The following is a 12,626-nucleotide window of genomic DNA, read 5'->3' as shown; positions in this document are numbered from 1 at the left end:
TTACTCCTTAAAACGTTTTGTGATTTTCCTTTATCTTGTTTGCCAAAGACATATAATGGCCCCTTTCTCCCTCCTACTTGCACCAGTTTGCATTCCTTCCTGCTATACCCACTGGTACCCTCTGAATGAATTTTAAAAAACTTTGTATTCTTCAAGGGTTCTGTCTACCTTCAGTTTCCTAAAGCTTACATATGTCACCTTTTTTTCTTTTTGACTCATTCCTCTTGTCACCCAAGGTTTCTGAACCTTGCTTTCCATATTCTTCATTTTCATAGCAGCAGACTGCTCCTGAGTTCTAACCAACTGGTCTTTGAAAGATTCCCATGTGCCAGATGTAGGATTTACTCTCAAACAGCTACCCCAGTCTGCATCCCCCAATTCCTGCCTATTACAGTGGTAGTTAGCCTTGTCCCATTTAGTATTTTCCCCTGAGGACTATCCCACAAGTAACTTAAAACTTACAGAATTATGATCACTGTTCCCAAAGTGCTCCCACATTGAAACATCGATCATTAGGCCAGGTTCATTCCCCAAAACAAGGTCAATATGTCACCTTCTCTAGCTGGACTATTTACATATTATTTCAAAGAACTGTGCTGGATATATGTAACAAATTCTCCCCATCGAAACCTCTGGCACTAAGCAGTCCCAGTCAATATAGGGTAAGTTAAAATCACCCAACACAACAATACAGTTGTTGTTACATATTTCTATAATCTATCGACATATCCGTAACTCTATCACCGGCTGATTGATGGGAAGCCCTGTAGTACAATCCCATCAAAGTGACTATCTTTCTATTCTTGAGCTTTACTCAAAGGCCTTGCTAGATAAACTCTCCAAGGTGTTCCCCCCTCAGGACTGCTGTGATATTCTCTCTAATCAGTAAACCAACTCCCACAACTCAGAGTCATAGAGCTGTACAGCACAGAAACAGACCGTTTGGTCCAACTCGTCCATGCTGACCAGATATCCCAACCCAATCTAGTCCCACCTGCCAGCACCCAGCCCATATCCCTCCAAACCCTTCCTATTCATATACCCATCCAGATGCCTTTTAAATGTTGCAATTGTACCAGCCTCCACCACTTCCTCTGGCAGCTCATTCCATACACGAACCACCCTCTGTGTGAAAAGGTTGCCACTTAGGTCTCTTTTATATCTTTCCCCCCTCACCCTAAACCTATGCCCTCTAGTTCTGGACTCCCCAGCCCAGGGAAAAGACTTTGTCTATTTATCCTATCCATGTCCCTCATGATTTTATAAACCTCTGTAAGGTCACCCCTCAGCCTCTGACACTCCAGGGAAAACAACTCAGCGTATTCAGCCTCTCCCTATAGCTCAAATCCTCCAACCCTGGCAACATCCTTGTAAATCTTTTCTGAACCCTTCCACGTTTCACAACATCTTTCCGATAGGAAGGAGACCAGAACTGCACGCAATATACACCACATCAACCGCTTTCTCCTCATCCACCTATTTGTCACCTTCTCAAAGAGCTCAATCAGGTTTGTGAGGCACGACCCACCCTCCACAAAACCGTGTTGACTATCCCTAATCAACTTATTCTTTTCTAGATTATTATAAATCATTTCTGTTCTCACCCTTTCCAAAACTTTGCCCATATCCAAAGTAAGGCTCACTGGTCTATAATTACCAGGATTTTCTCTACTCCCCTTTCTAAAACAAGGGGACAACATTTGCTATCCTTCTGTCTTCTGGCACTATTCCTGGAGAAAATTATTACATAAATATCAAAGCCAAAGGTTCTGCAATCTCCTCCCTAGTTTATATCTTTAACATCTCTCTTTATCACATCTGAAACACCTAAACCCAGAACATAAAACTGCCAGTCTTGTCCCTCTCTCAACCAATTTTCAGATTTTCCATAGGTCGTCCTTTACATTTGTCAGAACAACCAAAGAATTATCCCTGGTTATTAAGATACTGGTCTTATGTGACACCATTTCCAATGGAACTATGCACTTTATTCAGGAGGGTTTTGTTAGCATAATTATATGGCGCACCTGATTGTCAGAAAGGCAAGGGTTACTCTGTGAGCTGTGCAAAATTGCTATCTACTTAGCATAGTAGCACTGTTTGCTACTTGCTTGTATCAGGCTGTTATTTTGTCAATAATGTAACAATTAGTCAATGCGTAAGCATTGCATACACTGCTGCGTTTTATTTGTAGAGTGAGCTTCATGAACTATATTGCAAGGAATTACTTTTTAATCAGCACGGTAAGGGCTAAGCAATGATATATTTTCTACTTATTTGATACACAAATCTTTTTAAACACTTGTGTAACAGAGGACATGTTAATTCTCCAGCCGAGAGGTCTAACAAAACTTAAACATATAAACAAGACTTTCATACTGTTGTGTGACACCAACACCAGGATCATGTAGACATTCATCCTCTTCAGAATCAATGAAGCATCCTCCTGAGCAAGTGACAATGCAACACCAGACAGCAATTCTGCAGTGCACAAACTCTGTTGGCAGTACACTGAAAAGACATAAATGGGAAAATGATTTATACTTTGCAATATCAAAGAAGAATGAATAATAATTCACAGCCAGCTGATTTCAAAAGGTATTTTTGGTAGAATTTGGAGTGATTGATAATTATTAGCTGAATGAGTTGATGGTTCTGCCAGTAAACAATCCAGTCCTTTCAATTTTTTCTTGGCTATCAAAGCATTATGGCTTCTGGTTGCCTTCCAGAACATTAGACAAATGATCAATTCTTATGCCGGAGCAAAGATAGTGAGTTCTGGGTGATTTTTTTTTAGTTGCAGACAGTTAAGCCTCATCAAGTACTCATTCAATATTCACACATACACGTTCCAGCAGAGGCACTGGATACTTGATCAAAATTTTGAAGCTTCTTTCACCAAATTCCTCCACAACCTAGGGGTACCCTTCCTGAGACTAGTTAACTTAGCAGACTTAAGAAATCAAGATCCAGAAGTTTGAAAGTAAATTTGCCATAGTCATTCTGGACCATATACCTGCTCTCTTGTTAAAGAGACATAACTGGTGGTGGTTTAACCTGAGGGTCACCATGTCTCGAGCGAGGGGGGAGGTTGGGAAGGGGAGGGATTCATGGGATATGAGCGTTGGCGCTCAGCCCTAAGTTTCCTTAAGAATGTGGGGAACGAGCTGCCACTATCAAGAATCTATCTACCTTTGATTAAAAACATTAAAGAACTCTGTTTTCACTGCTTTTTAAGGAGGGACACTGGTGTCCCTCCAAGAGAAATATACTGTCCTTATCTCCATCTCAAATGGGCAGCTTCTTATTTTGAAACAGTGATTGAGGAACAGTGAATTGGGGAGGTATGAAGTGGGTATATATAATTGCATTAGGAATTCCTACCACTGCTTTCAGCTAAAGCTGCTAAAGTGAACAAGGCTGCTTCCCGAAGGATAGAAGCATCACTCAGTTTTATAAGTCCATTAACGAACTGTAAGCCTCCAATCTCACGAAAGTAATCACTTGCTTCACCTATTGATAAAAAAGCAATTAAAGTTAACTTTAATACAAACAGATAGAGATTAATGATTAACGTAAGAAATTCATCATTAGAATGTTCTCTACTATTTCATCTATAAGTATTAAAATCCTAAATATTATTATCTATCCTTTCAAAATAATAAAAAGATGTCCACTTTGCTTTAACTATGATTTGGAGATGCCGGTGTTGGACTGGGGTGTACAAAATTAAAAATCACACAACAGCAGGTTATAGTCCAACAGGTTTAATTGGAAGCACATTAGCTTTCGGAGCGTCGCTCCTTCATCAGGTGATAGTGGAGTGCTCAATCCTAACACACAGAATTTATAGCAAAAATTTACAGTGTGATGCCACTGAAATTATACATTGAAAAATTGATTGTCTGTTGAGTCTTTCATCTGTTTGAATACCATGATAGTTTCACTTCTTTCATGTGTAAATCACAAAATCGTTTTTTTTAAAGTTGCATTCTCGGGTTAGCTGTTGACAATGGGTGATATCTAGACAATATGTTGAAGGTGTTATCCCCCTGTGTTCTCTGTCTGTACCATAATGTTTAGATTGATTCTAATCTAAAAAGTGAGATAATGGAGTTTTACATGAATTCGTGCAGTTTTTGAGCAAAGTACAATGCAACCCTGCAAGTACAAATTCACCCACAACATATATGTGTGCATGTGGGTCTTTATCTGTGTGTGTGTGTGTGTGTCTGGGTTGGGGGTTATGAGTGTGAGAAAGTGTACCTGTGTGTGTAGTGAGTGTAGAGTGTCTTAAGTCTGTGAGGGGGTGCATGTGTGAGTGTGGGAGTGTCTGTGTCTGTAAGGGTGTGTGTGGGCGTCTGTGTGCACATCTGTGTATATGTGTGTACAGGAGTGCCTGTGTGTGTGTGTGAGACATCCCATCGTGTTGGGCAGTGGGACCCTATGTGAGAATCTCTCCAGCTATGTTGAAGGCATCTTGAAACCTATTGTACAGGGGACCCCCAGCTTCTGTCGCGACACTATGGATTTCGTACAGAAACTCAGCACCCATGGACCAGTCGTACCGGGAACATTCCTCGTCACAATGGACGTTTCCGCACTCTACACCAGCATCCCCCACAATGATGGCATCGCGGCAACAGACTCAGTACTCAACACCAACAACTGCCAATCTCCAAACACCAGCCTACAACTCATCCGCTTTATCCTTGATCATAACGTCTTCACCTTTGACAACCAGTTCTTCATCCAGACACATGGAACAGCCATGGGGACCAAATTTGAACCCCAATATGCCAACATTTTAATGCACAGATTCGAACAAGACTCCTTCTCTATGCAGGATCTCCAATCAACATTATACACCAGGTACATTGATGACATTTTCTTCCTCAGGACCCATGGCGAGGAGTCGCTGATAAAACTACACAGTGACATCAACAAGTTTCATCCCACTATCAAACTCACCATGGACTACTGTCAACTATCTGTCTCATTCTTGGACACATGCATCTCCATCAAGGATGGACACCTCAGCACCACACTCTACCGCAAACCCACAGACAACCTCACAATGCTACACTTCTCCAGCTTCCACCCAATCAATGAGGATGAGCACCTCACCAAGACCTTCCCACACCTCCACTACCTACCTTTAAACAACTGCCAAACCTCAAACAGAGCGTTGTTTGTAGCAAGCTGCCTGGCTCTCAGGACAACTCCATACAACCCTGTCACGGTAAGCGCTGCAAGACGTGTCAGAGTGTGGACACAGATACCACCATTACGTGTGGGGACACCTCCCACCATGTACGTGGCAGGTACTCATGTGACTCGGCCAACGTTGTCTATCTTATATGTTGCAGGCAAGGATGCCCAGAGGCTTGGTACATTGGGGAAACCGAGCAAAGGCTACAACAACGGATGAATGGGCACTGCACAACAATCAACAGTAGTGTTCCCTCCCAGTTGGGGAACACTTCAAGTGGTCCAGGACATTCGACCTCGGACCTTCGGGTGACCATCCTCCAAGGTGGACTTCGGGACAGGCAGCAGCGAAAAGTGGCTGAGCAGAGGTTAATTGCTAAGTTTGGTACCCATAGGGAGGGCCTCAGCCGGGACCTTGGGTTCATGTTACATTACAGATGACCACCATTGCACTATACACAATAAAACAGCTGCTTTCCCTCTTGCACTGTTGTGCTAGAGTGCTGATATACTAATATGGTAGATTGTGGTTTGAGTTATACGTGCAAAAGTACACTATGAAGGAATGCAATTGAGAATGTCCTCTAGGTATCCCTGCGTGTGCAGGTTAAAAGAAATAAAGCCTCTCTGTGATTTTTGAAAGCACATTGTCAGCAAAGTCACTGTTGAAGGAAACTGGACAAACTCCTTTCAAGTAACTCCAGAATCAGGAATCTCCAAACTCCTTGGCTGATGCTACTGGAATCATCCAAGTTAACAGAAATAATATTTCACAACCTATTTGATATAGAAATGCCAAATGTTGATTCATATATATTTTAATTTACTTTTATTTTTTGGAGTCACCTCTCCTTTCTAATCAGTGCATATGCCTGTCATGTCTTATTAACTTTTTTTACATTTGATTAGCTAACAAGCTCACTCATTCTTTAACTCAAAAAAGCCTGCTTAAATTGGCTCCTTTAAGAACAGCTATATTTGGACGAGGAAAAAAATCCACATGGGTAGGCATCCTTTATAAATTAAGTTTATTGTCGACAAAGGAGGAGGAGGCTGCCTATTTCTGGACAACTTTCTAGCCCCCTCACCAGTTTATTGGGCAGAGGGATCCTGCTCAGTGGCAATGTAGCGACCGAAAGGCACACCTGTCCCAACAAAGATGTCCAACAATCATCAGACATCTGCTGTCTGTATGCAGGAGCTTAGCTGAGAACGTCCAGGTATCACAACCATGTCTCTGTTGCCAAACCTCAATTAACACAGCAATTTCCAAGCTGGAAGTCTGTTGTGGTATTTCTTTTGGTGTAGAGATTCTAGTTGTACAATCGGATTCCAAACTATCTTAGGGGTTGGTTGATGGCTTAATTCAGTTATGTGGTGAACCGAGATGACTCAGGCCACTTCCCTACTGCATATTTTACCTTTGCAGCCCTCCTCTGCCTGTTGATCATTTTCTTGGATATTTTTTGGACTGGGACCTCTATCTTGATTTTACCACCATTACAGGCACTACCAGGACTGTGGGCTCCAGAGAGTATTATTCTAAAGGTCACCGGGATACACAAGGCTCTCCACCACAGCAATTTGGCAATTCACTGAGATGGTGAAGTATAGGGTGATCAAATACAAACATCTTGGAATAAGAGTTCCCAAGCAGCATCAAGAGTACTTTAGATTGTCGAAGATGCAGCTAATTCGGTAATGTTGCTTCATTCATTTCTGGATTTGTGGGCTGATTGAAGTTTCCAGTATAGACACAAATTACTCACTGCAGTATTGCTAACCTCTGATCTGGTCATGTATTCACAGAATTGCTGTGTAAAAGGTTATTCAGCCAATTTCCATACACCAGCTCTATTACGTAGTATCAATGTCCTGCCTTTTCCCCTTACCACTGCATGCTATTATTATCCAAATAATTACCCAATTCCTGCTGAATGCCTCACTTGAACCTGTCTCCACCACATATCCAAGCATGAATTCCATCCCTAATAACTCGCTGTATGAAAAATGTTTTTTCTTTAAATTCCCTTGCTTCTTTTTACTTTAAATCTATCCACTCATGGAACATAAGTGTTGCTGGCTGACAGCATTTATTGCTCATCTTAGTTGCCCTTAAGAAGGTGGTGGTAAGCTACTCTCTTGGACTGCTTCAATATCTAAGGAATCACGATTCTGAATATTATGCAATCATCGCAGACATCACCAATTCTGACCTTATAACAGAGGGTAAGTTATTGATTAAGCAGCTGAAGATTTGGGCCTAGGATGCTACCCTGAGGAACTACTGAAGAAGGGTTACACCCAAAACGTCGACTTCTCCACCTCCTGATGCTGCCTGGCTTGTTGTGTTCTTCCAGCCTCCTGCTTGTCTACCCTGAGGAACTACCACAAGGATGTCATGATGATAAGTAGTTAAATGATATATTATTTGCTGATGATATATATATATATATACAGTGGTTAGCACTGCTGCCTCACTGCGTCAGAGACACGGGTTCAATTCCCGCTTCAGGCGACTGACTGTGGAGTTTGCACGTTCTCCCCGTGTCTGCGTGGGTTTCCTCCGGGTGCTCCGGTTTCCTCCCACAGTCCAAAGATGTGCAGGTCAGGTGAATTGGCCATGCTAAATTGCCCGTAGTGTTAGGTGGGGGGTAAATGTAGGGGCATGGGTGGATTGCGCTTCGGCGGGGCGGTGTGGACTTGTTGGGCCGAAGGGCCTGTTTTCACACTGTACGTAATCTAATCTAATCTATTTTCTTAAATATTTCAACAGAGTTAAAGTTCTTCTTTTTCTTGTTTGTATTTTAACCAAGTTGTAAGAATAAAGTGTGTTTTGCTTAAAGATATAACTAACCAGTGAAAGGTTTCACCTGATTCCCATTAATTCTAGCTTTGCCAAGCTCCTTGATTCCACACTCGGTCAAATATGGCCTTGATTGAAGGTCAGTCACTCTCTCCTCATCTCGGCAATTCAGCTCTTTTATCGATGTTTGAACCAAGGCAGTAATGAGATCAAGACCTGAGCAGCCCTAACTTAGCAGCTGCTGCTTAATAACACTGTTGATGACCTTGCATTGCTTTACTTTTGTATTCATTCATGGGACTTGGGCATCAATGGCTGGCCAGCCTGTCCTTAGTTGCCCATGAGATGATGGAGGCGAGCAGGCTCTTAAATCACCACAATCCATGTGCTTTAGGTAGACCCACAATCCTCTTGAGGATGGAATTCTGGGGTTTTGACCCAGTGACAGTGAGGAGCAACTATTTCCAAGTTAGGGTGGTGAGTGGCTTGGGAGGGAACTTGCAAATGATGGTGTTCCCATGTATCTGCTGTCCTTGTCTTTGACATGGAAATGGTCATAGGTTTGCAAAGTGTTGTCTAAAGATCTTTGCTGAATTTCAGTAGTGAATCTTGTAGATAGTGTATACTACTGCGACTGAGTATCAGTGGTGAAGGGTATGAATGCTAGTGAACGTGATGCTAAGCAAGGGGGCTGCTTTGTCTTGGTGGTGTCAAACTTCTTGAGTGTTGATGGAGTTTCACCCATCCAGGCAAATGGGGAGTGTTCCATCACATTCCTGACTTGTATCTAGCAGATGGTGGACAGGGTTTGGGGAGTCAGGAGATGAGTTACTGATCTCAGTGTTCCTAAGCTCTGACCTGCTCTTGTAGTCATTGCATTTATATGGCGAGTTAAGTTGAGTTCCTGGTCAATGATAACTCCCAGGATATTGGTAGTGGGAGATTCATTGGTAGTGGCATTTCCTGAAGAAGGGCTTATGCCCGAAACGTCGATTCTCCTGTTCCTTGGATGCTGCCTGACCTGCTGCGCTTTTCCAGCAACACATTTTCAGCAGTGGGAGATTCAGTAATGGTAGCACCACTGAATGTCAAGGGGCATTTACTAATGATCAAGACTGATAGGATGGTAATTGGCTGGTTTGGATTTGTCCTGCTTTGTGTCTAGAGGAGATACGTGAGCAAATTTCTACATTGCCAGGTAGATGCCAGAATTGTAGCAGAAATGGAACAGCTTGGGCTGGCATGCAGCATATTCTGGAATACAAGTCTTCGGTACTGTTGGCAGAACATTGTCAGGGCATTTGCAGTATCCGGTGCTTTCAACTGTTTCTTGATATCATGGGGAGTGAATTGAAATGGTTGAAGGCTAGCACTTATGATGCTGGGGAGCTCTGGAGGAGGCCAAGAGAGATCATCCACTCAACAACTCTGGCTGAAGATTGTTACAAATGCTTCTGCCTCGTCTTTGGCACTGATTTGCTGGGCTCCAATATCATTCAGGTTAGGCATGTTTACTGAGCTTTCTTCTCCAGTGAGTTGCTTAATTGTCCATCACAATTCACAAATGAATATGGTAGGACCATGGAGCTTAAGTCTCATCTGTCGATTGTGGAATCACTTAACTTCTCTATCACTTGTTGGTTTCGCTGTTTGGCAGGTGAGTAGCTGTTTGTAGCTTTACCAGGTTGATACCTCATTTTTAGGCCTGAAGCTGCTCCTGGCATGCCCTCCTGTACTCTGAATTGAACAAGGGTTGATTTCCTGGCTTGATAGTAAAGGTAGAGTGGGGATTATGCCAGGCCATGAGATTGCAGTTTGTGTTGAAGTATGACTTTGTTGTTGCTGAAAGCCCACAGCATGTTATGGATGCCCAGTCATGAGTTGCTCAATACGTTCTAAGTATGTTCCATTTAGCATGTTGATGGTATCATGATGTAAGATATGATGTAACACATTACTGAATATCTTTAGGATTTGGAAGCAACATATGAACACCAAACGTGAATCTAACAGCCAGAGAGAGGAAAACGGAGACAGTGCTGAGAAGACTAGACCAGAAAATATGTTCTTCCAGTGAGCTTCTGCCTATGCACTATAATCACATAGCAATGACAACGAAATAGAGCTAGTGCTTAGACCACAACACCATAAGACATAGGCTGAATGGCCTAATTTCTGTTCCTATCAAGTTTGCTCAGCCATTCAGTCATGGCTGATTGGCTTTGTCTCAGAGAAGCTGGAACCTAGAAAGGAATTAAAAGATCCAATTTTAGAGAAATTCACATGAAGTTAATGAAACAATTAATTATTTTCTTTCAGTTGGTTGACTATGTTTGTGGTCTGAATATGTACGACCTATTAAACCTAATCCCTTCTTCTTTGCTTAGCTGAAGTGGTTCTTATTTGATGTTCATGTGCATTCATTTCCAGTGTGAATAACTGAAAAGCAATAGCAAACGAGTAACTAATCTAATTTGCCTGTTCTAATCTTGTCCAAGGTTATCTTGATTGGAATCTGGCAAGTTTGCACAGACTGGGGTTGCATTTTTGTCCAATGGAGGTGCAAATTGGGCAACATGGCTGAGCTTGTTTTCTTCTGACAGGAAAAAAGTTTTTCTCATCTTTTGTGTGATGATTGGGCAGGCCAGGAAGATCTTGGGTGCGAAACATAAAAGCGTAACACAAAAACTCTGAAAGTGTAAAATGCTTTCACAAATTTTAATGTCACTAGTAGATGTTGCATTTCAGTAGGATCATAGGAGACCATTCAGCTTATCATTTCTGTGATAGCTCCCTGAAGGAGCAATTAATCCCTTATCACTCCTCTGTCTTTTCCCAAAAGCCATCCTAATTTTTTTTCAGATAAGTTAGATCCAGTTAGCTTCCTTTCGAATACCTGCCTCTGCCACACTCTAAGAGGAAATACAATTTTCCTGCGGCAGTGAACTCTTAGGTATATACAGTCCAATGTTATTTTTACAGTTGTTCTTTTGTGTGCAAACTTAAGTTCCATAGTATGCAAAAAGTTTACTGTATTATAATGAATTTATAGATTAATTCCTGAAAATATAATTAGCATGAAATATTGACATATTCCATCTTACTATTCTGTTGACATATTGAATGGATGGTGATCAGGGCTTGTTTCTGAGTCACAGGGCTGTCCATTTGATATTTCAGACATTCAAGCAGTAAATTCAAGTCTGTCTTTTGCCCTGTAGATTAAAATAAAAATATAACAGCATGGTATCTGCACACAGGGTGCTAAGCTGACACAGGCATAAAAAAAACTCATTAAGATTAAGAGTTTACAAACCACAAGTGGCGGCAAAATTAGGTTGCATTATCATTTAACAGTTATGCATTTCGCCTAAAATATACTTTTGTCAATTGTGCATGTAGCCTCTGGACCTTTACATAGTAGTAGATGATATTATTTTCAGTGCCTTTGACATTGAATCAGGAAAGAAATATTTAAGCTGGTAGCTGATAAGTTTTAGCACAAGATGTTTTGATTCTTGACTCTTTCACTCGGTTTAAAAGCAAAATAGAATATAGTTTCTTGATATTAGCAAAACTTGGGATGATCAGTTATTGAGAAGCCTGGGTGAAAGGATATATGGAAATTAGTGAGGTTGCAAAGTAGAACAAAGTTGCTCCCATATGTAAAATGGGGATAAAATATGAGGAAAGCTAACAGTAACTCTAGTTTTGGATTTAGGAAAAGACAGACAAGGGTTCTACATCAAGTATACATTATTTTGAATGGAATGTATAGATGAACTTAGAATATTTAAAGCAAAATACTGCAAATGAGGGAGATCTGAAATAAAAACAGCAAGTTCATAAGACACTTAACTGGTCTAGCTGCATTTTATAGTACCTAAAAGTAACATGGAAAAGTAGGGGTGGCACAGTGGCTCACTGGAGGTGGCATGGTGGCTCAGCAGTTAGCACTGCTGCCTCACAGTGCCAGGGACCCAGATTCAGTCCGAATCCCAGTCTCAGGCGACTGTGTGGAGTTTGCACATCCTCCCTGTGTCTGCATGGGTTTCCTCTGGGTCCTCCCACAGTCCAAAGATGTGCAGATTAGTTGAATTGGCCATGCTAAATTGCCCATAGTGTTCAGGGATATGTAGGTTAGGTGCATTAGTTAGGTGTAAGTATAGGATAGGGGGAATGGGTCTGGGTGGATTACTCTTTGGAGGGTTGGTGTGGACTTGTTGGGCCAAAGGGCCTGTTTCCACAAGGATTCTAAGATTCTCGGATCCAGAGACATACATAAATTTTATGAAGATAAATTTGAAACTCGAAAGAAGTGAATTTTGTTTCTGTTAACCTGTTAGATAAGGTAGCAAAGGCAAAGATTTGGGGTTGTTCAAACCACAATTGGATACTTAAAAGAGATAAGCTTCAGTTGGTTCCCCATGGGAGATCGGTTAGCAAGGTTAGATCTCATGGAATACAGGGAGAACTAACCATTTGGATACAGAACTGGCTCAAAGGTAGAAGACAGAGGGTGGTGGTGGAGGGTAGTTTTACAGACTGGAGGCCTGTGACCAGTGGAGTGCCACAAGGATCGGTGCTGGATCCTCTACTTTTTGTCATT

At 41.7% G+C, this 12,626-nt stretch overlaps 1 protein-coding gene across 1 annotated transcript in view; it reads right to left on the bottom strand.

Annotated features, from left to right (window-relative positions):
• Window positions 1–12,626, bottom strand: part of terb1 (telomere repeat binding bouquet formation protein 1) — a 169,461-nt gene that overhangs the window by 153,708 nt on the left and 3,127 nt on the right. Inside the window, exons 2-4 of the mRNA XM_043707505.1 lie at window positions 11,122–11,232; window positions 3,385–3,513; window positions 2,380–2,511 (exon numbers count right to left, since the gene is read on the bottom strand). Coding sequence (XP_043563440.1) covers window positions 2,380–2,511; window positions 3,385–3,513; window positions 11,122–11,232 — 372 coding nt within the window. The remainder of the gene's footprint in view (window positions 1–2,379; window positions 2,512–3,384; window positions 3,514–11,121; window positions 11,233–12,626) is intronic.

The sequence above is a fragment of the Chiloscyllium plagiosum genome, chromosome 17, assembly GCF_004010195.1.
Source record: "Chiloscyllium plagiosum isolate BGI_BamShark_2017 chromosome 17, ASM401019v2, whole genome shotgun sequence".
Lineage (NCBI taxonomy): Eukaryota > Metazoa > Chordata > Chondrichthyes > Orectolobiformes > Hemiscylliidae > Chiloscyllium > Chiloscyllium plagiosum.
Note: the sequence above shows the minus strand (reverse complement) of the source record. Positions and strands in the feature narration are given on the sequence as shown.